This window comes from Mustela putorius, unplaced genomic scaffold, assembly GCF_011764305.1.
Source record: "Mustela putorius furo isolate JIRA1106 unplaced genomic scaffold, ASM1176430v1.1 tig00004007_pilon_pilon_pilon, whole genome shotgun sequence".
Classification (NCBI taxonomy): Eukaryota; Metazoa; Chordata; class Mammalia; order Carnivora; family Mustelidae; genus Mustela; species Mustela putorius.
This window is the reverse complement of record NW_025422145.1, coordinates 1,577,131-1,601,136: the sequence shown is the minus strand read 5'-3', so window position 1 is coordinate 1,601,136 and position 24,006 is coordinate 1,577,131. Positions and strand designations below refer to the sequence as shown.

The window sequence follows — 24,006 nt, the reverse complement described above, 5'->3', positions numbered from 1 at the left end:
CTGCTTAACCAACTGAGCCACCCAGGCGTCCCATATTCAACTTTTAATCTTAAATACAATCACAAAATTATATCCATCGGGAGGCATTACAACCTTTTGTACAGAGATGCCACTTTATTTATACAATGTTACTAGGACAAGGAAGATTCAGTTCAACTAAATTTGCTCTTATAATGGTAAATTAACAAGTGAAGTATGATACTGCCACTGACATTACAGGTGGAAATATAAGAGAAATTTAAACCAGAAAAAAAACTGACACAAGAACTTTAGATAGGAGCTGAAACTTGGACTGCCAGGAAAAGAACAAAATCAGCCTGTTTTGAAGGAAAAACATTCTACAAGCCTGCATTTCAGAACATGCAATTCCTTGAGTTTCCCATCTTCAAAAAAATCAAACTAATTGTATGACAGTTTTACATTAGCACAACAAACAGCTTTTCCCTAGTAAGCCCAAATTCCCAAAGAAAACAAGGGACTTCAAGGGGTTCCCATTGTACAACCAACCCCTGAACCTTCAAAGTTTCTTGGAGTCCACTGCCCTTTTGAAAAAAAGGGATGGTGATACTGTTACCCAGGCCTAAAAAGCAGGAAAAGTGCAACAAATCCTTAAGAGGTTCATAATACAGTAGATTTCCCCTTCTGCAATGTTTGGAAAAATTTGTAACGCTAGTTTCCTCCACTGAAGGAATGTTCCTAATCCATATATTGAAAATAAAATCTACCTTAAGTGACCCTTACATTACTAGAAGTTTGCCTCCTTAGGAGGCAGACTTATAGCTCTAAATTACATTTCGCAAGCCCAAGATAGAGAATGAAAGGTCACTGGTTTTCACATCTAATTTTGTCTAAAACAAATGTATGTGTGCTAAGAGTAAAGCAGTCACTGAGATTTTTGATGTGTATGAATAGGACTAACAGGCTAATTGTAGGTGCTTCCTTTAATATGAAAAGAATTAAGAGAAAAGAAGAACCAGCTCCTTTGATTTTTAGTACTGCCAAAACAGGTAAGCCCCCAGAGTAATTACAAATATGTGGAGGATAATAGGCCAGGAAGACTTTTCAATTTAAAGTACTGCCTATAATACCCCAGATTTAAAAGGACCTAAGATTGCACATCAACTCTAATATTTGGCTGTACTTGCATTGCCCTGCTCGGCATTTTTTAATGGCTCTTTCCTTAAATTTCACACATCAGAACAACCACAAACAAAAACAATGCAGATAATACCAAATATAGACAATATTAAGAAAACTACATACTAAGCTTAGGTAATAGTGGCAAGTGTTAAGGGCAGAAGTGATGGAAGTTTTTCTTTGTGACACAAACCCTCACCCTGAACCTGGGGTTTGGGCTCTAAAAAAACAATGTAGGGAAGTAGATCAAGAGCTTGATTATCAATTCACACACAGAAATCTCACAAAGTTCAAAACTCACAAGTGCCAGACACAAAAGAATGTTCATAATCATCTAGCAAATTATGTTAACTCATGACCAGAAAGAATGAGATCCTGCAAGACACACCAAAGAAAAACTAATACACACAGCTCCATAAACCAACTAAGCCTCCACAGCTCTGTAGAGATACCAAATAAAATTGAAGCAATTTTAGAAAATCAAAGACAACAAAACACTTAAGATAAACTTCAATTTCCAAGGGTACTCTGAATTGAAGAGGTTGTAGGTTCTTCTATACCCCCTGAATCTTAGAGAGAGAGAGAGATATGAAAAGAGCAGAGCAGATCCCTGGTTTTCCACAGGTGTTTTATATCATCAAAAATGTATGACTAACGAAAGCACTCCAAACTATATTTTACAAGATAATACCCCAAATATAGCCCTGTCTTCTCAATCTGCTCTATTACCAGGGCTGAATTTCACCAGTGATTACATCTGTGGAGTTTGCTTATAACTGTTCAAAAAGCCAAGGCTGCTCAGCAGAATGACTTCCCAGAGGAAGCCAGACCGCACAGACTGGGGTCTACTGTCCAGAGTGCAGTAAAGAGCAAGCTTTCAAGTCCTCAGTTACATCTGCTCCACAACCAAACATGTACATGCCACACTGTTCTCTGAGGGACCATTTTGAAATAAAAGTGATGGATAATTTACCAGAGGCACAGGTTTTTGATATAAAGCTGTTTTGTTTTTGCTCGGATAAGGTGCCAAATACCTCTGAGGCCTGAAATTCACAGGCAATAAAATTCACCTATTTCATTTATCTTCTTTACCAAAGAAAAAGCAATTTCTGAATACTACCTGTAGGGACAAACTAGTGTGAACTTGTTTTATCACTGTGATAAAAGTTTCTCTGACAATGTTGCTGAAAAAGACTTTACTTTTGAGAGAGCAGAGGTAATCAAGTGTTAAGTGCAGTAGCTCCCACACAGCCTCTAGGAAATAAAGCAGCGTGCATAACACAATATGGCATTATTATTCCAGATAGGTTGTTTTGATTGTGAAAATAAGGTTCAAATGAATGAAGAAAATAAAATTTGATGCACTAGGTTCCTTAACTTGCTATTAAACACCTGGGTATTTGAAAATACCACCTTTCTTGCAATACTTGCCTAAGTATTAGAAAAGCACTGAGATGCATTCTCTCATGGGTATGTTAAGATTATAGATTAATGTGGCAATCAGAATACAGAAAAGGCCAGAGCTATGTGGAATCTTTCCTTAATACCCTTCAAGTTTTTCTGTGAAGATTGGCAACCACAAATGATCACAGTCCTAACCTCTAAAATGCAGGAAAAAGGTACTAAATCAAGATTTTGTGTTCTACTCTGTGTTGATACGTGATTTTATGAATCCTATTCTAGTCTGGATTTTTATTTTGGATCAACAATTCAGCTTACAGTACTGAAGTGCAATACTAAATTTAAGGAAACCTTGATCATGAATTCACAGCAACTATTAAAATTGTGCAAAAAGTAAAGTACTTCACAGACTAAAAACTGAACTCCAGAAAAGATGGTGGTGGTTCTCATTTTTGCTGATGTTTCATGTACATGTCCTAAAATGCCAGGTAAACCAAAGCACTTTTAATTTACAAAGTGTAAATTAAAAGTATTAAATGAGAAAACAATTAAAAAACATCTCACTCTACCTCCACCAGAACATCACTTTATTGTTAATCTCTCATCAACAATGTAAAACTCTAATAGTACTCTATCCTGGTTTTTAAAAAGGTAAAAGATTACATTGGATTAGCTACTTTCTATGAAAGAAACTACAGCAATCGCAGAAGAGGGAAAATTTGAATGACCTCCCAAAAATGCACACTATAAGCAAAGGGGAGACATTAAATCAAATGTCTGTTAGATTCATTACTTTTGAATGCACAGTGACAATTCTGGAAACTGTACATGATAGAATCACAGAAATGACTTAAATAACCAGAATTATATTTTGTATGTGATCATCACACCTTTAAACAATCCTTGAATTTTCCATGTTTTCAGTTGTTCTGGAGAAATTTCTGTTTGTCACTCCAAACATAAGTTGTTACGTTAACAACATCGAGATGGAGGCATATGAAATATAAGGATTGAAATAAAAGTAAATTAGAAAGATGGCTAATCTACTAGATCAGGTAAAAGGGGAATGGGTAGATGGTATGGGATTGGGGAGGAGGATGATGGGTAGTTTTTTTTTCCCTTCATTTCAGAAGTAAGTTCTTCCAATGTAGTGTGTCTGTTACATAGCTCTCCATTTCCAGTCCATTTCTGAAATTCTTATCGCATAGCCTTTTTGTACCTACTGGTCAACCCAACCAGTACTGTTGCCAAGCAACAAGTGTTACACGAGAATCTGAATGCATCAAATCTTCCTTGGCTGTGATTTCTTCGCGGCCCCAGTTTTCTCTGTTTCTGAGTGGGGTTTGTTTTTTCCTGGATTGTACACACAGGGTCAGGTGGAATGGAGTTCCAAATCACTCTGTGCTCCGCAGCATCCCGATTTCTTTCTGCAGCTGACCTCCTGACACGTTTGCAGCTGTTCTGTGGCAGAAAGACAATCTCCATGTTCAGGCGGTGAGCTTTCTTTCTTTCACCCTTGACCCTGGGGTTGCAGGCCATGGTGTTGGGCGTATCCCTGAGTGCAGCTGTCCTGCAGGATTCACTTCCTAGCGCACCGAGATTTCCTAGGGTTCCTCAGAGTAAGCCCCCAGTTGCATCACCACCGACTGTGGTGTGGCTTTGGATGCCTGAGGCTGAGTTGATTCTGGTGGATGTCTGACCTCGCTTAACCAGACTCATCTACTGTCTCACCATTCATACCCAGGCTGTCCAACCTTCATACAGCTGAGCCAAGTTATCTAGATTAGTTGCTTCCTTAATGACATAGTCAACCTGTAAAAGCAGGCAGGAGAATATTTTAAACCATTCAGAACTTCAAAGAACATAAATGAGTTCTAGGAGTTGTTTAAGATTAAGTTTCTAATCACCCAGATTAATTACCCAAAGGATGTGTAGTTGTTATGGTGGAAATGTTAAGTAACCTGAGCTTCCCTCCTAATTCCACACAATTATGTACAAGATGTGTGTCTTGGAAAAGTTACAACCCCTTTGAGCCTTATAAATCCTTAGATGAAGACAGAGCCCCCACTGACCCCACAGGTGCTCTTGGGGTTAAACACATGAAGTCACTAAGTAAATGCTTAAACAGTGTAAAAAGAAGTGCACGGCAGATTCTGAAATACAGTTAGGTGCTTGACAAATGTCTCTTGATTCTGACTCCGCTAAATTTTCTTTTATAATAAGAGATACAATCATCTCTACATCCAAAGAATCCAGAGGGCCCAAATGTATGCTAAATTCTCCATATACAGCTGCTGAATTATGACTTATACCAAAGTTGTGCACCAAGATCTTTATACTTACCCCACTCCTGCTCTCCTTCATATAAAATTTAATGACTGAAACAATAATAAGCACCATAGCCAAGCATCCATCAAACAGACAGACAGACAGTTAGAGACATGGAGTGCCTGCCTGATGGCTCAGTTGATTAAGAACCTGCCTTTGGCTCAGGTCATGATCCCATCATCCTGGGATAGAGCTCAGCGGGGAGTCTGCTTCTCCCTCTCCATGTACCCCTCCCCCAGTTCATGTAAACTCTTTCAAATAAATAAAATCTTTAAAACAAACAAACAAAAAAAACAGAGGGTGCCTGGGTGGCTCAGTGGGTTAGGGCCTCTGCCTTCGGCTCAGGTCATGGTCTCAGGGGCCTGGGATTGAGCCCCTCATCAGGCTCTCTACTAGGCAGGGAGCCTGCTTGCCCCTCTCTCTCTACCTGGCTCTCTGCCTACTTGTGATCTCTCTCTGCCAAATAAACGAATGCAGTCTTAAAAAAAAAAATAGATGGACCATCCTGAAAGTACACAAGTCATTAACCTAACTGAAAACAAAGATACCCCTGAGTCATTATTACCTGTGTGGTTTTTTTCCCCCTAAACCTAACAATTTCTAAGGAAATTAACTTTTTTGACCAGGAAGAGTTTAATTTTAGGTCATACAGAGCAATGTAACAACCATTTAAAATATAAAAAGGATATTTTCTTACTGATGTTAAAACTGAATTGTAGGTGTCAAAACATTAGAAAATAAGATAGTCTCAAATTTTTACCCCATAGAAGAAAAGGTACATCAGTAAAGGAGAATTCAGGGGAATACTACCCTTGACCAAAGGACCTAACTTAATAACACAAAAGATGGCACACACAAAGACACATCACTGACATAGTATCCCTGCCAAAGATGTTGATTCTGAATCTAATTATGAGTAAAATATCAAATACACAGTCAGCCACATTCTACACTGGTCTGAAAACATCAAAAAGGTCCATGTCATAAAAGGAAAAAAAGAGAAAATGCTCAGGAACTGTTCAGACATTAAAGACAAGTAAAAGTAGAACAAGCATATATGAAATGCAAGATGAGCCTTGACTAGATCTTGTTGTGGAGGAGGGCGGCAGTGGGTTAAAAAGAGAAGGGCTAAGCAATATAGGCCAGTTTGGGGTAACTGGAGAAATCTGAATATGGACTGCATGTGAGGTAACAGTGAATGTTAACATCAATGGTGAGTTTCCTGAGCTGATAATGATGTTTTGTTTAGGAGACATATATTGAAGTATTTAAGCATTAAGTATTGTGTCTGCAAATCTCAAATGGCTCTAAAAAACGGTGTATGCATACACAATACACAGAAAGATGAAGCAAAAGTAGGAAAACAACTGGTTTACTAAATCTAGGTAAAGAGTACATGAGCATTCCGACATTTCTGTGGGTTTAAAAATTTCAAAATAAACAGCCAGGGCACGGGGTGGATTTTCATTCCCAAATTTATATGTACAATTTTAATGACACTAATGAGAAAATTTCAGAGTAATGACTTCAAACAAACTGACACCCCCGAACGCTTTATAGATACTATTCCTGCACCCAAAACCTCACCCTGGTTTAGCTGGAAGCCTTCAGATAGACCTCTTTAAAATGCAGATTAACTGCTCTCTGGTGGAGTAGAGAGAGTGGGTGAAGTCACACCTTAAATTTCTGTTAGAAGAGGGATGGGGAGAAAGGAAATGCGCTAAAAGGACAGAGTCAGAATAAAACAGTGACTATGTGACAACTCCAGAGCCACCATTACTCAAAATCTTCTGAATTCTGAAAATAAACGTCAGTGCCTTATTTCTTGATGAACACCAAGGATACTGGTGAGAGTATCTTTAAGCCTGTACTGTTCAGCAGCATTAAAATGGATAGAGCAAGTTTAAAAAATGGTCACCTGTTCAGCAACTGACATCCTTCTATTAGGATCAACATCGCGGCCCTCTAGCTTGGCTTTCACCCTCTTCCACACGCTCACTGCATAGGAGTTTCTCTCTTGTACAGCTACAAAGCAAAGGAAAGTTTATATGTAAGTCAAACCACCACTCTGTATAAATATTTCATGCATCCTTATTCTAACTTATTACCTTTCCCTGTTTTAGGGTCTCTGACGGCCTTTTTAGGACTACAAGCAACACTCTTGCCAGTTCCTGGGATGGCGCTTGGTGGAGTATCTGCTGATGTGGCAAGATTTTTCTGAATCAGCTTTCTAGCATTCTGTGACATGACATCGGGCTGAGTCTTCTGGCCAGTGTTGCTCCGGACTGCTACAGAGAAAGAGTGGGTAGCTCAATTCACACGTAAACAGAAGATGGAGACAAAGAGGAGAGGGCAGGGCAGTGCTCTCTCAAATATCAACTACAAATGTAGAGCCATGAAAATAAGTATGATTTTACAACCTTCAAGTCCTTATTCCTTGAAATAGACACTGTCCTAAAAACACAACCTAAAGAATTAGACATTCAAAAACAAGCTCACTGCTTGTTATGACATCAAAAAACTATAAATATATTAATTGTCCAAGAATGTGGGATTAATATGGTAGAGACAGAGAATGACATACTAAACTGGGGCATTAAGTCATTTTTTTAAGACTGTTTGATGACAAGGACACTCCCAATATTAAGTGGGAAAAGGCAAGAAGAATTGCATTCACTGAATGATCCCAATTTGTGCATGTGTGTGTGCAAACATACACACAAGCCCAAGAAATATGTAATGGTTTTACCTCCAACTGGAATGAAGCCACAAATTTTCCCATTTTTTAAAAATTTTACCTAACAAGCATTTATTTTATATTCATAAATTATTTAAAGAGGATTTTAACACTAGATATTTCTACTTTCTCACCCAAGAACTTTTAAAATTAAACCAAAATGTGTTCCATTTGAGTTGTGACAGAGTTTAAGAAAACTCTTTAAAAAGGTGCTGACTACAAACATATTAGACACTTAAAGTATAATTAAACATCTTAGCATCAATGTGTAGATTATTAACAGATCAAGATTCGTGATTTTTTTTTTTGAAGTATAAAAGTCATACCTGCAGCAAAGGATGGCTGATAAGTAGCAGATGACGTTGGACTCGAACACTCATTTGTTGCATCGGTGACTAAGGGTGATGCAAAACCCACTAAATTATTATAGATACTGAAATACAAAATAAAATAGCTTATTTGTGAAATGTTTCACCAGGTAACTGCTTATAAATATGAACAAAACTGAAAAAAATTAGATGAATCAAACAAAACTTACTGTACCATGTTTTATGTTTTGACTACATTTCAAATTTAGGTTAGAAGGCATTCTTACCTCTGACTTTGTGTTTTCAGTTCTTTCAAGGTGGGAGTTATTTCCTGGAGCATTTCAACGTGTTCTTGACTTCGAACCTGACCCATAGCCTGGACTAATGTAAAGAGCACCGTCTGAATGTTGTCTTGCCATGATTTATATTCACCTAAGAATTGCCTAACACTATTCTCATAGGGAACATCTTCACCATCTGCCAGAGCAGCTTCTTCATCCTAGAATCAATATTGCAGTGAGTAAGAGAAATGGTATTCGTTTCAACTATAACTCGTTGAGAGTAAAATTTTGAATAACAGGTAATAAATGTTGTTCAAATATGTGCTTAATCTGTAAATTACATTTTAACTTTTTCTATAGGAATCTTATTTCCAGTACAAATTAAAAACTCCAAGTAAAAACAACCCCCTGAGTTAAATGATTTGCTATTATTTAGCCTTTTCTGGGGGTTCAGTCTCCTTACTATGCAGATTACGTAGGACACTGGAGGGGAGAGAGAATATCTCATTCATTTTGGAGGCAAACTCATATGAGCTTAGGAATAAGCGTTAGGAGGAGGAAAAGATGTGGGGGAAGATTGGAACACTCTGAGGCTACTACATTCAAGTTTCAGCTCTATTGTTAAGTTATAGGACTTTGGATGAATCAATCTCTTTAGCCCACAGTTTCTCTGGGTACAAAAATCACAATACTACAACCTGACTTAAAAAGAAACACAAATTAACTCAATTACAAACTGGAAGATGTGATCTGAGAGATGTTGTTTTTGTTTGTACCATTATTATCCCAAATACAACTATACATATTTTTATGTACTATAATTTTATGAAAGGAGGGAGTTAACTGTGTGTCAGTGGAATTAGTCTTACCTTAGCCATTGCTTTTAGGAGATGTTTGACATCTCCAAGTTGCCGGTTATGACCAGTGAGCACAGTCTTTATATTATCAACCAGATTCTGAATTGTTTCACAGACTGTTTCTATCTGCTGCTCCTTTTCTGTCTGAATTGCCCTCTGAGTGGACATATCCTGGGTCAATTGTTTGTGTGCTGACAAAAGCCATTCAGAGCTGCCAATAGGATGTTCAAGACTGGTGTCCTAGACAGAACAAGCATTGTTTGATTGAAGTATCAGATGGAATAATGTAAGATTCTTTATCATCACCATCAAAAGGTATTAGTAACTCAAACTGACACAAAGAGCCTCATTTGCTAAATCATGAACTAATTATGTAAGTAACACTACTTAATTTAATAATCTATGAGATACAGATTAAGATTTTTAACTTTTCTGCATTATCATACAGGAAATAAATGCTTAAAACTTAAGACATAAAAAATATACTTAGAATAACAAAGATGACCTGTATCTAGGACTCTAAACCCAGCGTAAATCACTCTTTAAAAAGATACCAGAGGAGGGCGCCTGGGTGGCTCAGTGGGTTAAAGCCTCTGCCTTTGGCTCAGCTCATGATCTCAGGTCTAAGATCAGGCTCTCTCTCAACATAGAGCCTGCTTCCCACCCCCCACTTCTGCCTGCATCTCTTCCTCCTTGTGATCTCTCTGTTAAATAAATAAAATCTTTTAAAAAAAGACACCAGAGGAGGGCCTGGGTGGCTTAGCTGTTAAGCGTCTGCCTTCAGCTCGGGTTATGAACCCAGGGTCCCGGGATCGAGCCCCACTTTGGGCTCCTCTCACCAGGAAGCCTGCTTCACCCTCTCCCACTCCCCCTGCTTCTGTTCTCCTGCTCTCATTCTGTCAAATAAATAGGTAAAATCTTAAAAAAACCACAAAAACAAAAACACCAGAGCTTCCTAATTAATACACAGCCTAAAACCTTCCCATAAAATATAAACACCAAATTTATCAACGTGCTATTTCTGGACTCAACTCCTCTGTCCAGCATTCAACTTCAACTAGCACTCTGTCTGCTATCCTATTTCAGTGCATGTAAGTCATTTCCTATACATTGAAATTTCTCCTACCCTCTGAACCTCCACAGTATTTCCAACTGTAGCTCTGAGAATTCTTTTAACTTTTTAATTCATTGTATTATTTATTACTGGGTTCCTTGGAGACTAAGAGCAAGATTTAATCATCATTTTTTAAAAACATTTTATTTTTAAGTAATCTCTACATCCAGTGTGGGGCTCAAACTCACAACCCAAAGATCAAGAGTCACATGCTCCACCCAACAAGCCACCCCAGGTGCCCCTAGAGTTAATCATTAGATCCCTTATAACAGGGGCGCCTGGGTGCCTCAGTTGATTAAGCGTCTGCCTTTGGCTTAGGTCATGATCCCAGAGTCCTGGGATCGAGCCCCATGTCAGGCTCCCTGTTTGATAGGGAGCCTGCTTCTCCCTCTCTTCCCTGGTTGTGCTCTCTGTCACTATCTCTGTCTCTCAAATAAATAATAAAATCTTTTAAAAAAATAAAATAGATCCCTTATAATAACAATATTTAATATACAGCACACACACTGCACAAGTGTAAACTGAGTGAATATATTTACTTTTAGGGCATAGCCCTGACCTTATGATTTTCATCAACAAGTCTCTTTACTGCAACACCAAGATTCAAGACTCACCACTCTCTGTAACAGACGAAGCTCTAACTCAGAGACTGAACTGTTAAACTGTGATGCAAATGAACACATTTGCTGACATCGTTTGATTAGTTCAAATAATGCCGCATCCAGGTTTAAGGCTTCTGCAGTTCTAGTTCGTAAACTTTCAAAATGAATGATATTGCTGCAGAGGAAAGTGACCTATGAAAAAGCAAAGAGGAATAGGACCATCAAAATAAGGGAGGAAAAGCAATTTTAATTTGACATGAAAAAACACTACCTATTCATTTCCAGAATTCAAGACCACAACTGATCCTAAAATATGTATGAATGACTCTTTTGGGAAATAGGTATAATCCTCAAAAAGCCTATGAATAAATGCACCTTGTTTTGGTTGATGTCATTAGGTGTGAGATGGTTAAAAGCACTTAAGTACAATTATGTAAAAGTATCTTCTACATGTTTGCTTTCACACAGAAAATTTACTTAATAATAAAACCGTTACCATATTCAGCTGCAGTTTATTTGTGCTATGTACAAATTTCAATTTGGAATGTTGCCCTTCTGCTTCTACTCTTGCCTAATTTTACAATAAAGATCAGAAAATACTAACTGGACATTTGACAATGTAATGCACATCTTTCAGGGTATGACAATACTACTGTGATTATGTAAATAGTTCTCACTTTCATACACACTGAAATATTTATAGATAAAAAATATTTGGGGTTTCATTAAAAATGGGACGGACAGGAGGGATAGGAAGTATAGAGGAAATCAAGTGGGACTTAAGTTGATAATCACTAGATTTTAATTGGCTATGAAGATATGGGAATCACTGTATTAGTCTAATTTTATACCTCACTGAAAATTACCTTAAAAAAATTTTTTTAAACTTCTGTCCCCTTCCCCCAATCATAAAGATGTTAATCCACAATCTCTGGCAGAAAACAAGGTCATAAACGCATTTTATTGCCACAGAATCACCACAGTTGCATAAAGAGAACCGCAGGCAGATATGGAATTAAACTCCCTATTTTCCAAAAGAGGCTAAATCCACTTTGTATTTTGCTAGGAGGAAGTAAAGGTCTAGGGAAATAATTGGCTGTGAGCTCAGCTGAAGGGATGCCCTTCCCACCAAGGCCTATCAGTCCCTCTTCCCAGTATTGTGAACTAGATGGTAGACTCTCGAATAACTCCTAGTTATTCCACATGTAACCTCCAAATGGTTACAGAATCCTGTAACTCTCGTAACAAGGATGGTGCTCATGGGCTGCAATACCTGGCTTGCTCTTTGGCTCTCTTTAAGGACAAGATTTCTTCTTTCAGCTATTGTTGCTTCAAAATCCTGCAGTACAGGTGCCAGTGCAGGGTTGGCACCACCTGCCCACTTGAGTCGCTGTTCAATACTTGCTTCAAGGGCTGCTAGTTTCTCCTATAAAAGCCAGCAGAATCTCAGTGAATATTTGACACTCTCCAATTCCTGGTGAGCATTTTATACAAATACAAGAGAAATTCAAAAGAAGCAGGATGGGATATACATAATTTATTTTTTTTAAGACTTTATTTATTTATTTGACGGGGGGCGGGGGGATGGGCACAAGCAGGAGGAGTAGGAAAGAGAGAAGCAGGCCTTCCAACTGAGCAGAGAGCCCAATGAGGGGCTCCATCCCAGGATCCCAGAATCGTGACCTGAGCCGAAGGCAGATGCTTAAGGACTGAGCGATCCAGGCATCCCGGAACATCATAATTCAGAAATCATTTTTAACATACATCTACTGGAATTAACCTTTATTTCATTTAGAATATTTAAGGCTCAATATGTCTGGGGAGGTATGAACTGGCTTTCAAGATTTAAAATTTTTTTAAGGATCCACGTATTTACTTCTGAGAAAGAGTGAGAGAGTGGAGGGAGGGGCTGAGGCAAGAATCTTTCAAGCAGACTCCCGACTGAGCACAGACCCCGGATATAGGGCCCAACCCCATGACCCACGAGATCATAACCTGAGCCCAAGCCAAGAGCTGGACGCTCAACCAAATGAGCCATCTGAGTGCCCCAAGATTTTTTTTAAATAAAGCAGTCTTTAGGGGGCGCCTGGGTGGCTCAGTCGTTAGGCAACTGCCTTTGGCTCAGGTCATGAGCCCCACATCGGGTTCTTGCTCAGCAGGAAGCTTGCTTCTCTCTCTCCCACTCCCCCTGCTTGTGTTCCCTCTCTCACTGTGCCTCTCCCTGTCAAATAAATAAATAAAATCTAAAAAAAGAAAAAAAAAAAGAAAAAAGAAACACTTGCTACAAATTCCTTAATGCCCTTATGTGCTATCTATAAGAAAACCCATTTACCATTTGCAACAACATGGATGGAGCTAGAGAGTATAATTCTAAGTGAAATAAGTCACTCAGAGAAAGACAAATTGATTTCACTCATATATGGAATTTGAGAAACAAAACAAATGATCCAAGGGGAAAAAAGAGAGAGAGAGAGACAAACCAAGAAACAGACTCTTAACTATGAACTGCTGGTTACCAGAGGGGAGGTGGGTAGGGGAAGGGTGAAAGAGACACGGGGATTAACGAGCACACTTACTGCAAAGTGCACCGAGGCATACCCAGCACTACTGAATCACTATGCTGTATTAAATATTAATATATGCTATATTAAATACTATGCTGGATTAAATAAAAAACTTGGGGCGCCTGGGTGGCTCAGTCGTTAAGCATCTGCCTTTGGCTCAGGTCATGATCCCAAGGCCCCGGGATCGAGCCCCACGTCCAGCTCACTTCGTCCTCTCCCCCACCCCTTGTGTTTCCCTTCTAGCTGTCTGTCAAACAAATAAAAATCTTTAATAAATAAACAAATAATTCTTTTAAAGAAAATAAAAAACTTACTGTAAAAATTCATTTATGTTTTTAATTATGAAAGACAAAAATCATATTCTCTCAAATTCAAAAGTTTGTTAAGTAACAGTAAAAATCTATCCATATTACCATGATAAGGAAGGTTTTATATGACAAAGTTATTTCATTATTTATTCAACACTTCAGGTGGGAGAATTCACATCCTCTCTTTCCTGTGCTGCTTCTCTCCCTCCTCCTCCTCTCACAGAAACATACCTCTAAAATCAGAAAGGACAGGTATTCATTCACCAAAATTGAAAACTAGGTCTAATATACATAGGAAAAAGGTATTATACAATCTTCAAAGAAGCAAGCTCCAGAAAAGCTTCATTAAAAATGTTAAAAAAAATTGGGGTTCCTGGGTGGCTCAGTTGTTAAACATTTGCCTTCAGCTCATGTCATGATCCCAGGGTCCTGAGATGGAGCCCCACATCAAGACTCCATTTTTTAGTTTTATGAGCTTAAAAGAAAAAAACAAACAACTCTACTTGATGAGCCTGCTGCTGCCCCTGCTATGCGCTCTCTCTGCCAGATAAATAAAATCCTTTAAAAAAAAAAAGATAAAAAAACCTACAGAAACAATTTTATAAAAATTAATTTGTAAAAGGAACAGAAAAATGTCAGTTACTATTGAGTACATAAAATATAAGGAGACACAATATAGATATAGATATATATTATCAAGACCATTATCAAGACCTGTTTCTTATTTTAAAGAGGGAGGTGAGATTAAATATTAGGCAGAAATGGTAACTCAATAATAACAGTCAGGAAAACATTCTATTGCCTTTGACATCATAAAATATCATTAACTACATATAAGAAATGCCTACGCTGGGTGCCTTGGTGGCTCAGTCAGTTTGGCGTCCAATACTTGATTTCAGCTCAGGTCATCATCTCAAAGTTGTGAGATAGAGCCTGCGTCAGGGTCCATGCTGAGAGTAAAGCCTGCGTAAGATTCTCTCCTACTCATGGGGACACACTTGCACACACTCATCCAAAAAAAAAAAAAAAAAGCCTAAGCTTTTAAGATATGAATAGTAAGCCAGATATAACTGCTATATGCCTTCAGAAAACAAATTAAATATTCAAGTTTTTCTAATTACCAAGGTTCCCAGAACATATAAAGGCAGAACGATCATCAAATCCATTAAAAACCTGAAATATTTAGTATGTCTCTATTCCATACTAAATATTTAGTATGTCTCTAATACACTGCTACCATAAGATTTGGTTACTTTGGAGAGTAAGAAAAAAAGATACAAATTACAAATAAAGGTTAAAAAGAAAATGCCCCTGTGGCTTAGCATCCAAGGACAGACACATAGACAGTGAACACCACACCACAGCATAGGTTATTTCTGAAAGTGAATCTGCTGCAAGTAAGGTCTGGCAAAACACACCTGAACTGTTGCAATTGAAGTTTCAATTTGGCTCAGAGTATGAAGTTTCTTTTTCATGCTGGTTAGGATGGCAGACCGAGGGGGAGGGGTGACTGACATGGCTTGTGGTCTATTGATAAGGAGGTCTTCATGCTGCCACTGTTCAAAGAAAAGTCAATGTAGTAGAATCAGCAGGGGTGTAAAAACAAAAAACAAAAAACAAAAAACAAACAAAAAAAAACACCTTAGATAAAGGGAGGGAAGGTGCAAATTAGGACTGAGGGAAAAGAAAAAAAAGCCCAGCTGCTACAAAGTGAGGTGGGCAAAGAACTGTAATTGGAGAAACATTTCAAAAGAATCACAACCAGGTGAAAAATTTCCTAATGTAGAGAATGGCTGATAAATGTCTTGAATCAGTGAAAAGCAACATCTAAGTAGTAATTCTGAAAATGTTTCCAAATCTATGTCTCCAAGTCTATATAAAAGTCTAGTATACAACCCCCTCCCCCAAGAAATATCTCTAGTTAAGAGGCTGGAAAAGGCATGAGGGGATAGTGGGTGGTGAAAACTGTCCAGCATGTGGCTAAACAAGTGATTAAAAGAAATGATGGCAGCAGTCACAGAACAAAGAATTCCCCAGAAAACCTTGAAGTTGCAGAAAGCAGGCAACTGCTCACAGAGGATCGAGCCATCTTGTATCTTTTAAGGGAGGCCCCAGAAGGCCCAAGAGACCTTTGGTCTATAATTTAAAAGTAATACATTGTATTTAGGGCTTAAAATGATGAGTATTTCTTCAGATAAACAAAATTTTAAGGATTTTTAACAATATTTTTTATACATTTGTCAATTTTTTAAGGAAATAAACTCCAGAATGTGTAAGTAAAATGTTCAACATTACATTTTTTAGAAGAAAAAATACAAAAAGATTCCAATGTACTAGAAAGACATTATATAATAAATACAATTTCAAAATGTGAATAAATTAATTTTCTTAATTTATGAGCTAAAAAAAACAGCTCATGATAAAACTGCGAAGAGAAGGAAATATGCTGATTCCATGCACCAAGCTGAAGCCACCAACTCCACCTTTAGGAAGCAGCTTCAACATAAATAATACAAAGTAACCATTGTTGTGCCAAAAGAGATCCTAGGAAAACACAGCCCCAAATATTACTCCATGAGTTACACAACCTGTCTGAAGCTACAAACAATATTGAAGCCTATAATGAAAGAAAGAAGAGAAAGAATAAAAAGAGCTATAATTTATACTGTGCCTAGTGTCTTATATAAAATTATTTTTAACCCTCATTATCCTCTACCTTTGTAAGAGACATGGTCCCCACCTAGGGAGGAGTAAACTCAAGTTCCTATAACTGAATCCAAATCCATCTCACCCTCAAAGCCCATGTTGTCATACTGCCCCCTATATAATCAAGGACAAAAACAGGCCTCTAAAAACAAATTCCAAATGATGACAGACTCATGCACAAAGCTGTTATCACATCATTAAGGCACTGGAGAAACAGAAGTCATTTTAGAAACAATCTTAATTATATGTTAAATAATATAGGAGGTATACTCACATAATGAATAAATTCAAACATGAGAAATTATATTTACAAGTAATACTTAATGATACAGATAATACCTACCATACAACACTGATAGAAACAAAGTTAGAGGTTGCAGAGTATAAACACAAAATAATCTCAAAAATACACAACACACATATATATGTATTTTTTGAGAATATTTTATTCTCAAATTTGTTTATTCTCAATTATATTTATCTTCAAATATTTCTCAAATATATATATATATATTCTCAACTACATAGAACAGAAACAAGGAAAAACTATAAAGAAATACCAAAATGCCAAAAAGCTGGCTTTGCTGCGAGCTGGCACAATTCAGAATGTTTAAGTATTTTTTCTTTATATTGTTTAATATTAATTCCCCCCCAGTTTTCAAATTCCTTTAGTGGAGAAAAATACATTAGAAAAATACTTACTTGAAACATGGCAATATGCAGCTGAACACGCTGCAGGCTTGTCTTACAAGAAGAAATACTGGTTTCTAGCCTGCGCACCAAGTCATGCTTCTTCCAGGCAGTATCATAGGAACTTGCTAACACAGTTGCCCTGTTCATGACCAACTGAGAAAACTTCCCAATCTGAATGTTGTGCTCCACCGCTTTCTTACAAAGATCATCAACAGAAACTTTGCTCTCAGCGCCAAAATCCTTTGCATCCACTTGAGCAATAATGTCTACCCCCAGAGCACTGATAAAACTGCAGAGGGTGAGTCCCAGGGCTTGGTTCGGTAGTCCAATCAAGAGCTGCCTCACGAAGTCAGCTGTAAATGCCTTTATAGGTTTGGCCATCTGGTCTTCACTGAAACAAGAATTTCTAAAAAGGGTTTTCACATTGACTATCTGTACAGGTCCATTTACAGTATTCTGATCTTCAAGTGAACTCGATCCTAAAAAAGGAAAATTTTCTTGAAGTAGTTCATGCAAAGTAAAATAAGGTAATAATGATGCTTATTTAAAAACCAGACCTTACGAATACACAATTAACTTAAGCCCACTGCATCCTGTCCCTTCCAAAGTTCTACCCAAGTAAATCCAGCATGTTTAAATGTGAAAGATTACCTGATAAAGTTTTAGAAAAGGTACCACAGAGCCTGAAGAACTCCTTAATTGTCTGTAGTCTTTTTAGAAAGAAAATCTCCTCTAGCACCTGCCGGTGATTATCGTCATCAAAAAAATTGACTTGGGTACTCCTGGCTTCCCTTATAATGTCAATCTTTCGCCAAGCTATGGGAATTTCCATCTTGTTTAACTATGTTTAAAAAAAAAAAAAAAAGTTCATTTCTCCCCGTTTCACACAGTGAATAACTACTTCCACACATGCATTATTTAATCATAAAATCAGTATTTACCTTTTCAACTAATAAGCCAAAAGCAGTTTCAACCTGGGCAAACATGCCATCAAATGCTACCAAAAGCATCTGGCCAGCTGACATTTTTGGTGTTTCATCAACTGAACCATTTCTTGGTTGGATTAATTCACCATATTGAGCATGAAGTATTCTAGAGATAAAGAAAAACGAATTAAAATCCTAACTGAAGAGTAATAAATTTGGGGGAGAATACAAAAGGTCAACAAGAATCACAGCTAGCATGCAATCCAGAAAATAAATCTTTTTTTAAAAGGTTTATTTTATTTATTTGAGAGAGAGAAAGAACACAAGAGTGGGATGAGGAACAGAGGGAGAGGGAGAGAATTCTCAAGAGAACTCCCCGCTGAGTGCAGGGCCCCACATGGGGCTCGATCCCAGGACCGCTAGAGATCACTACCTGAGCCACTATCAATAACCAGACACTTAACTGATCCACCCAAGCACCCCTAGAAATCTTTTTGCATGCAGAAAATGGTGTTAGGATAAAATGACATGTAATACCATCACAATGTGAAGTTAATGGTTCCAATTCGGTATTAGTAACTGTTCATGTGATTAAACTTGAATTAGGACAATTTTTAAAAAAAATTATTTAAGATATTACAGTCTCACTTTACATAAAATAATATAAACCCCCAATAAATGTCAAGAATCATAAAATTCTAAAGCTGGAAGACTTAGCAAAAACTGTCAAGTATGTTCACACTGTCACATACATACATGACAGAGCCAACTACAGACCATAAGCTCAGATGCCTGCCATGTGTAGCACGCCTGGTTTTGAATAATGCACAGTTTGAGTGTAAGTCTTCAGAAGTTCAGCCTGTACATCATCATTAACTAAAAGCTTAGTCAGTGGCTTATGTGTCTGGACACTATTTTAAGTGTATCATATAAAAAATCAATAACAGCATTCCTACAACTAGTATCAGTTCATGTTACTAACGTTAACTAGATTTTCAACTTTATCACACATACAGAAATAACTATAAAACTAATAAGAGAATTTAAAAAGACTAACCAGAGCAATTTCTAATGGAAAAAAGAGCTACAAGATGGTATACAATTTTTTCTTAAGATGATCAAGTTTCTCCAAAGCGAGGTACAAACAAAATGTAACAGAACCAAGCATGGAGTTTGTCACCCAAATCATCCATGAAAAGTAAGTAATCGTCCGTTTGAGGCTAAGAGGAATCTGAATTAGATATTGAAGGGAGTAAATGAGGGCAGAAATTGAGTGAGAAAGAAAGGTGTATAGATTGAGTAACGTCTTAAATAATGCTAGCAATTTAAATGATAATGCTGTTGTGCAAATAATCTAAATCACCATCTAGCTAACATTCAGTTTATGCTATAATAATTATACTTTTTTTTTAACTGTATGGAGAAACAACTACAAAGAAACAAATAGGAAAATTTTAAATGCAGATAACAGAAAACATTAAAGAATTATTGTTGGGGCGCCTGGGTGGCTCAGTGGGTTAAAGCCTCTGCCTTCGGCTCAGGTCATGATACCAGTGTCCTGGGATCGAGCCCCGCATCGGGCTCTCTGCTCAGCAGGGAGTCTGATTCCTCCTCTCTGCCTGCCTCTCTGCCTACTTGTAATCTCTGTCAAATAAATAAATAAAATCTTAAAAAAAAAAAAAAGAATTATTGTTAACTTTTGGGGTGAAGTAACAGTACCATGACTAAGAAAACTAAGTTTATACTTTAGACATATCTACTTCCTGTAGCATTTAAAAATGAAAAGATACCTGCTTCAAAATAACCAGGGTGGTACAATTTAAACAAGATAAATAATTTAAATAATTCAAGCAGGTGCAGATAATTACCTGCTTAAGATGGGAAAATGAAGGTCCATTATACTATTCTACTTTCTTTTCTTTGAATTTTCTCACGGGAGGAAGCATGGTAGGTGAACCCATTTCTACTCTCCCAACTACACTTTCTGGAGTAAACCTGATACCAGAATGCCAAAAAAGGAAGTCTTTTTTTTTTTTTTTTTTTTTTAAGATTTTTATTTATTTATTTGACAGAGAGAAATCACAAGTAGTCGGAGAGGCAGGCAGAGAGAGAGAGAGGGAAGCACGCTCCCCGCCAAGCAGAGAGCCCGACGCGGGACTCGATCCCAGGACCCTGAGATCATAACCCGAGCCAAAGGCAGCGGCTTAACCCACTGAGCCACCCAGGCGCCCCCAAAAAAGGAAGTCTTAAGTCACCAGAGATAAATGGGCTTACAGCTTAGCCAGCGACACAGTGCATGGCTGGAGGAAACACCCAACCTTTGCAGGTTCCAGAATCAAACTGTTTTTGTAGACTTCAGAGATGAAAAACACCATGTTCAGTATCTAAACACACTTAGAAGCATTCACCTGAAGTACGGCGTACATTCCATGAACTAACTAAACTGGTTCAGATGCTTCCATGGAGTCCCAAGGGCTGGCTTAAAAACTACCACACTCCACTTTGTGTGTGTGCAGCACACATATGGTGAAAGAGCAACACTAAAGTACAGCGTGCATGGGATAGAAGTGCACGGAGCTCCACACTCAGCACATGCTGGGTGCATCTGCGGAAACCTCAGTAAGCTCTGCCGGCCACACCAACATCAACTTTGTGGTGGTGCCACAGTACTGTACGTGTGCAAGATGCTGGCACCACAGGAGGACGGAGCCTGCACAAGATATCCCTGCACACATGTACTGCGCAGCTTCCTGTGAATCTGAATAAATACACCCTGTTATCTGAGAGAGAGAGTGAGTGAGAGGACAAGTGGTGGGAAGGGACGCAGGGAGAGAGGGAAGTGGACTCCCCGCTGATCAGGGAGCTGGATGCGGGGCTCAATCCCAGGACCCAGAGATCACGACCTGAGCCGAAGGCAGAGTCACTCAGGTGCCCCCAAATAAACTTCTTCTAATAAAGATCGGTGTAGAAGCATTTGTAAGGAATTCTATCTGCTGTAAAATTAAAACTAAGCTTGTAGCACGTAGCCCAGAACCTGTCATCTGGTTTCTCCGGCTCCGTCACAGCTACCATTCACTTGCCTGGCGACATCGATGTAATGAGCGTGCGTTTCCTCCTCCAGTCCCATAGCCGCATTTCTTAAATAGGCCTGAAGAGATTCCACTAGAGTCTGTAGGGGAACGCCGTCAGTTGTCTGCTCAATAAGACTGTCCAGCTCATGAAGCATACTTTCTAATGTGTATTCTCCTTTCATTAAACATCTCAGTGCTTCTGGAAATATGATTTGCCGGAAATTTGAATTTAATTCCTATAAATATGTGAGAAATATATTTTAATATTCTCCTAGAGGTTTAATGCCATGTACTAAGAACAAACCTACACAATGGTAACCAACTTCTGGCTACAAACCTCACACTGATCTTTACGTGATTGGTGCAGCAAAATTAAAAGGAGAAAAGTAAAAATTTTGCTTTTCTGAACCAGCAGTAAGAAGTACAATGTTCAGTATCTAAAACAAACTTACCAACTGTAAGCTCATTTAAAAGCACTCACCTGAAGTGAGGTATATACTCCATTCGCTAAGTGGACTGCCTCAGAAGCTTCCATGGGGTTCGGAATGTCTAAGTCCTGTGGCACCAGGTGGCACTGCTTCAGTAACTGCACCAGGCAAGTGACGTTCCCACTCATACTGCAGAGCTCTTCCAAGAACCAGGCTCCATCCCTAGAGGTCAGATCCACCAGCTGCTCCCCAGCACTTGAAGCAGCACCTTCCATCATCAGGTTACGCCTAAATGCAACAAGGTTTGTACAGTGAAACCTCCTAAGCTATCCTTACACAGGAAAGCAGAAACCTCAAACTCAGAAAGGAAATAAAGCGCCTGTAATGGTGGGCAAGACTAATAAAAGTAAGGGGATGTCTCAAGTCTGGTATTAACAAAAGTAAGAGAATGCTTAAGTCTGGTATTAAACAAGAGGCACAGGCTATCTCAGTAAGTCTGAGTGTTTTCAGGACAACAAAATGGTCTCAGTACGAAGTTGGCTAACTCACCTTGTAAGAGTACAAAGAGCAGAAATAATAACACTTGCTAGACTCAAAGATCCTTCTTCTCCATTCTCATGAAGGAAAACTTTAATGCAACGTTCAATTTCTTTCAACTGATCCTCACAGACAGGCACAGTGACGGCTTCCTGTTTCAAGCGTTCCACCTGTCTGATAAGCCTGCTGTTGATGTCGGCTGCGTACCGCTGCAGAGTCATTTCTGTGGCGGTGATGAATTGGCACACCGTCGGGGGAGGCTGGGGAGCATACTGCATTTCGTATCTGCGCAGAAAGAGAGGTGCTTGTTTACAATGTAACCACTTCCTGCTTGTAAAGAAAGTTCCCATTTTACACTAGAGAATATTGCCTTTGATTCTCAAACCCTAAACAGTAGAAACCATGATTTCCATTCTTACAGATAAGAAAAAGTCTCAAGAGCTCAAGTAACTTTCCAAGACGACTTGTTAGTGAGGGACAGCACAACTGAGGTTAGCCCTCTTTACCCCAATCCCATCACTCTGACAACTGGGATACATTGTAATTAATTAGGAAAACCACACCATCTTATAAGGGAAAACATGACCTCAAATCCTCTTAAAACCAAGAAAAAACCTGACCCCATTCAGCTTCCATCCATCAACCACTTCTTTCAGAAAAAGGAAATATTACACACACGATAATAATAATGTGAACACAACTTTGCATCTAATCCCGTAAGAAGTCAAGAAAATTAAGTGTGACCAACGTACTTCCTGTAGAGTTCTTGACAGCGCTCTACTGTGGTGTTACAGATGAGTTCTTCCATCCAGGTCTTCCACTGCTCAATTCGATGTTTCTGAAATATGGCCTTTGGATACTGCAGAGCTACGGTTGCATAGTGATGCAGCTGTTCCAGACAGCCTCGGAGCACCGAGCGCCTCTGCTGGAGAAGAGCGCCCACTTCCCCCTCCAGCTGCTCACACTGGCTAATCAAGTGCGCCTGGCCAGCATTCTGTAGAAAGGCTGTCGCTGGCACATAGCTTGGAGGACCTTTTGGTAAAAGACGATTATTAATTACAGTGAAACGATTCCAAACCAGCAGTCATTGAAAGTAGCACAAACCAGAACCCCACACATAAACAAATACAAAACTCACATGCTCAACATGTGTATCTAAGATAAATCAACCCATACCAAGGTCCATTTGTGAGCTGATCTCCTGAAGCAAACTTGCAAGCTGTGTTGCTTCTAAATTATTGAATGCAGCCTGATAATGTGTTATCCACTGTTCAAATTCATTCAGCTTCACCTGGATTGCTTCCTGAACAGCCCTTTGCTGAGTCTGTAGTTGAGTGTGTTCAGAATACCTAATAAGAGGGAAAAATCTTTTTAATTGCTTCTACCTCCTATATATTTTCATAACCTTGATTTTGTTCATACTTGGGACTGCCTGGTAAGCTCCTTTTCAATCTTGAGGGCACTGCTCAAATGTCCCTTACTTCTCTGGTTTTTCCTATAATTCTCTCAGTTATACTCACATTTTAAATAAAACATTTTCAAAACCCACCACACCTGCCAGGTGTTAAGTTATCTTTAGTGTAAACGATGGATACTTCACAGACTCATGCAGTGTGTGGCATTTGCATATTTACCCTTTACCAAGCACCTGCACTGTACAAGGTTCATTCACTTAGATCATTCTTTTTTTTTTTTTTTTTAAAGATTTTATTTATTTATTTGACAGAGAGAAATCACAAGTAGGCAGAGAGGCAGGCAGAGAGAGAGAGAGAGAGAGAGAGAGGGAAGCAGGCTCCCTGCCGAGCAGAGAGCCCGATGCGGGACTCGATCCCAGGACCCTGAGATCATGACCTGAGCCGAAGGCAGCGGCTTAACCCACTGAGCCACCCAGGCGCCCCCACTTAGATCATTCTTTAGTTTAATGCTTAATACAGCAAAGTAGGCAAAATAACTGCCACTTTACTAATGAGTAAGAACCCAGACACAAACTGTAGAGAGAAACCCAAAC

General features: G+C 38.6%; 1 protein-coding gene across 1 annotated transcript in view; it reads right to left on the bottom strand.

Annotated features, from left to right (window-relative positions):
* Window positions 1–91: 91 nt before the first annotated feature.
* The window catches only part of SMG1 (SMG1 nonsense mediated mRNA decay associated PI3K related kinase), a 106,226-nt gene continuing 82,311 nt past the window's right edge, over window positions 92–24,006 (bottom strand). The window contains 17 exon segments of the mRNA XM_004750311.3: window positions 92–4,350; window positions 6,785–6,891; window positions 6,975–7,154; window positions 7,930–8,036; window positions 8,199–8,410; window positions 9,062–9,289; window positions 10,778–10,957; window positions 12,039–12,191; window positions 15,056–15,193; window positions 17,046–17,515; window positions 17,688–17,877; window positions 17,978–18,128; window positions 21,043–21,269; window positions 21,515–21,749; window positions 22,011–22,283; window positions 22,751–23,030; window positions 23,175–23,347. Of these exon segments, the coding sequence (XP_004750368.2) occupies window positions 4,273–4,350; window positions 6,785–6,891; window positions 6,975–7,154; window positions 7,930–8,036; window positions 8,199–8,410; window positions 9,062–9,289; window positions 10,778–10,957; window positions 12,039–12,191; window positions 15,056–15,193; window positions 17,046–17,515; window positions 17,688–17,877; window positions 17,978–18,128; window positions 21,043–21,269; window positions 21,515–21,749; window positions 22,011–22,283; window positions 22,751–23,030; window positions 23,175–23,347 (3,382 nt within the window). The 3' untranslated portion in view covers window positions 92–4,272.